Consider the following 3,630-nt stretch of genomic DNA (forward strand, 5'->3'; position numbering starts at 1 on the left):
CTTTAATGGTTCTATTTATTTTTTCTACCTGTCCTGAGCTCTGGGGTCTATAAGCGCAATGTAACTTCCAATTAATCCCCATGGTCCTGGCTAACCCCTGACTTACCTGGGCCACGAACGCTGGTCCATTATCAGACCCTATTACCTTGGGCAGGCCGTATCTTGGAAAAATATCTTCCAGGATCTTTTTGACCACCATTTGTGTTGTTTCTTTTTTTTTTTTTTGCGGGGAAGGCTTCAATCTATCCTGAAAATGTATCTACAAAGATTAGGAGATATTTAAGTCCATACCTTGCTGGCTTAATTTCAGTGAAGTCCACTTCCCAGAATTGTCCTGGTCTGGTTCCTCGAAGGCGCCTTCCTATAGGAAGCTTGGAGGGGTAAACATTAACCAATTGACAGGCCCGACAGGCTTTTGTTACTCGTTCAGCTAATTTTTTTTCGCTGTGAGCTGGTTAGTGGAAAACTCTGTTCTTGATCTTTTAGGAATGCCTGCAGTTTCTTTGAACCAAGGTGAGTGAGTTGATGTACATCTTTAATGTAGTGTAGGGCTTTCTGAAATTGCAAGTTGGGTTCAGTGTTGTCAAGGAGTTCAGTGTCAGTGTCCTCAGATGTTAAGTTGTCGGGGTGTTCCGACGTAGTTAAATATCCTGACTTATGTTCCCCCATATGGAAAGTATTAACATGGTTCCTCTGTTTAGGGCTGTCAATTTAGCCTCTTCATTTGCCCTCTTGTTAGATGGGGCTGGTATCTGCACAACAGTTTGTTTTCTGGGCTCAGTGAGCCATTGTTTATCGCCCCTAAGGGAATAGTCCAGGAAGATTACTTCTTGCTGGCAAATTTGGGCTTTTTTGACAGAAGCTCTATACCCGAGTTGAGCAAGCTCGGATAGTAGTGCTTGGGTCCCAGACTCACAGTTTTCTCTGGTGTCTGCTGCCAGTAGCAGGTCATCCACATATTGGAGTAGGGTGACTTCGGGGTGCATGGTTCTGAAGTTGTTGAGATCTCTGTGAAGGGCTTCATCAAAGAGAGTGGGGGAGTTTTTGAACCCTTGTGGGAGTCTAGTCCAAGTTAGTTGACCGGACGTTCCGGTTTTTGGGTCTACCCACTCAAAAGCAAACAGCAATTGACTATCTTTATGTAGAGGCAAGCAAAAGAAAGCATCTTTTAAGTCCAGAACAGTATACCATTTTCGCTCAGGGTTCAGGGTGCTAAGCAGATTGTACGGATTAGGTACTGTGGGGTGAATGTCCTGCACTCTGTTGTTGATCTCTCTTAGGTCTTGAACAGGGCAATAGTCCCCAGTTCCTGGCTTTTTACTGGTAGCAGGGGAGTATTCCAGGCCGATTGGCAAGGCCTTAGGACCCCCAAGGCCAGATATTTTTGAATATGGGGCCTTATCCCATCTTTAGCTTCTTTGCTCAGAGGATATTGTTTAATATTAATTGGGGAGGCTGAGGTTTTTAACTCCACCATTATTGGAGGTTGTTTTATAGCTAGGCCTAACCCAGCAGTTTCTGCCCAGGCATCTGGGTAATCTGTTATCCATTTCTGGGATAGCTTGCCTGTTTGATCAGTCTTGGGGGGTGTGAAGAGTTGATGTTCATCTTCTACTGACATAGTTAAGGCCATGACTATAGGAGTTTTTACTGAAGGATTTAGAAATTCCATTTGGGGGCCTTCAGGGTTAAAAGTTATTCTGGCCCGGAGTTTGGTGAGCAGATCTTTGCCCATTAATGGGGCTGGGCATTCTGGGATCACTAGGAAGGAGTGATGGATTTTTCCTTTTCCCAGGTCCATGGTCCTTTTAGTTGTCCAAGCCCAATATTTACTGCCGTTAGCCCCTTGAATTAAAGACCTTTTAGTTGATAGAGGGCCCAATGGGGCCTTGAGGGCTGAGTATATTGCCCCTGTGTCCACTTCAAAGTTTACTGGGGTCCCCTCCATTTCAAAAGTTATCCTGAGCTCGGGGAGGGGATCCGAGCCCCGACTTTCCTAATCATCCTCCAGAGTTAGAATGGCTGACTGGCGTGGCTGTTTCTTTCTAGGGCAGTCTTTGGCCCAGTGTCCTTTTTCTTTACAGTAGGCACATTGATCTGAGGCCAGATGTGGCTTCTGGCGTGGACCCAGGTATCTCTTTCTGTCTCCCTGTCTCTTAACTTCTGGCCTATTTGTTGTTGTGACCAGGACCTTAGTCAATGCCTCAGTCTGTCTTTTGCTTCTTTCATCCTCCCTTTGCTCCCTTTCTTTCTCCCTTTCTTTCTCCCTTTCTTCCCTTTCTTTCTCCCTCCTTTGTTCCTTCTCCTCCTCAGTTTCTCTTTTATAGTATACCTTCTCAGCTTCTCTGACTAAATCTCTCAAAGTCATATCTTGCAATCCATCTAAGCGTTGTAACTTTTTTTTAATATCCAGGGCAGCTTGCCCAATAAAGGCCATCGTGACAGATGCCTTTTGATCCTCTGCCTGAGGATCAAAAGGAGTATATCTCCTATGTGCCTCCATAATTCTCTCCAGAAACATAGAGGGTGATTCATTAGGCCCCTGAATAATCTCTCTTACCTTGGTCAAATTAGTTGGCCGTCTAGCGGCTGCTGGGAGACCCGCTATTAGAGCCCGGCGATAAGTGGACAGATGCTCCCTACCTTCAATGGTGTTGGGGTCCCAGTTGGGTCGGTTCAAGGGGAAGTCAGCTTCGATTATGTTGGGAAGTTGTGTCGGTCGCCCATCTGGTCCAAGGATATTTTTTCTTGCTTCCAGGAGGATTCTCTCTCGTTCCTCTGTCATGAAGAGAATGCCTAAGAGTTGTTGGCAGTCATCCCAAGTAGGCTGGTGTGAAAACATCAATGACTCAATCAGACCTGTGAGCCGGGTGGGGTCCTCGGAAAAAGGGGGATTGTTATTTTTCCAATTATATAGATCTGAAGAGGAGAAAGGCCAATACTGGTAGGCTTGCATTTCTCCACCATGGCCATCCTCTATCATTGGCCCATAAGGACGGAGGGGAAGTATCACGGGGGCTTCAGGGTTTTTAATCATTCGCTGCCGGCGAGTTCCTTTAGCCGGGCCAGCTTCCTCCAGGGGAGGAGGGGCTATGTGTGCCGTGGGGGGGGTCATCTGTAGGGCACTGAGCTGGCTTAACCTCCTGTGGTGGAGAAGCTGAGTCAGCAGCAGGGGAATCTCTTAGAGGGTGTTGGGGGTTGGGGAATGAAGGCAGGGGATAAGGAAAGGGAGGAGAGTCCAGCAGAGTCAAATCTTGAGACTCAGGGAGAACAAAGGGTGGAGAAGGAGCAGAGGGTTTGAGAGATAGAATCGTGGGAGGAGGACTAGGAACGGGGATAAGAAAAGGCTTCACCCACGGAGGAGGAGATTCATAAAGGTCCTGCCAAGTTAAGATATATGGCTCTTGATCTGGATGGCTATGTGGTCCCAGCTGAAAGACAAAGACAATATCTCTGACTTTTTAAATTAGTGGGGAGTAGAAAGATCCTTTTGGAGGCCATCCAACTCCAAAGGCGGGCCATTCTGAGGCACAAAGAGTCTGCCAGGTCCGACGTTTTACTGAAAAAGAAAGATTCTGAGCCCTTATGCGGACTTCAGCCCAGTGATCAAGGGTCAGGGACAGAGGCGTG

At 46.9% G+C, this 3,630-nt stretch overlaps 1 protein-coding gene across 1 annotated transcript; it reads right to left on the minus strand.

The window, feature by feature from the left end:
• Window positions 1-201: 201 nt before the first annotated feature.
• Window positions 202-3,381, minus strand: LOC144374638 (uncharacterized). Its single transcript, XM_078037402.1, has 2 exons — window positions 2,644-3,381; window positions 202-1,018 (listed from the first exon to the last, which is right to left on the minus strand). Exons 1-2 carry the CDS (start codon window positions 3,113-3,115, stop codon window positions 642-644), a joined length of 849 nt encoding a protein of 282 aa, XP_077893528.1. The 5' UTR covers window positions 3,116-3,381; the 3' UTR covers window positions 202-641.
• Window positions 3,382-3,630: the final 249 nt, after the last annotated feature.

Source organism: Ictidomys tridecemlineatus, unplaced genomic scaffold (genome assembly GCF_052094955.1).
Source record: "Ictidomys tridecemlineatus isolate mIctTri1 unplaced genomic scaffold, mIctTri1.hap1 Scaffold_7894, whole genome shotgun sequence".
Lineage (NCBI taxonomy): Eukaryota > Metazoa > Chordata > Mammalia > Rodentia > Sciuridae > Ictidomys > Ictidomys tridecemlineatus.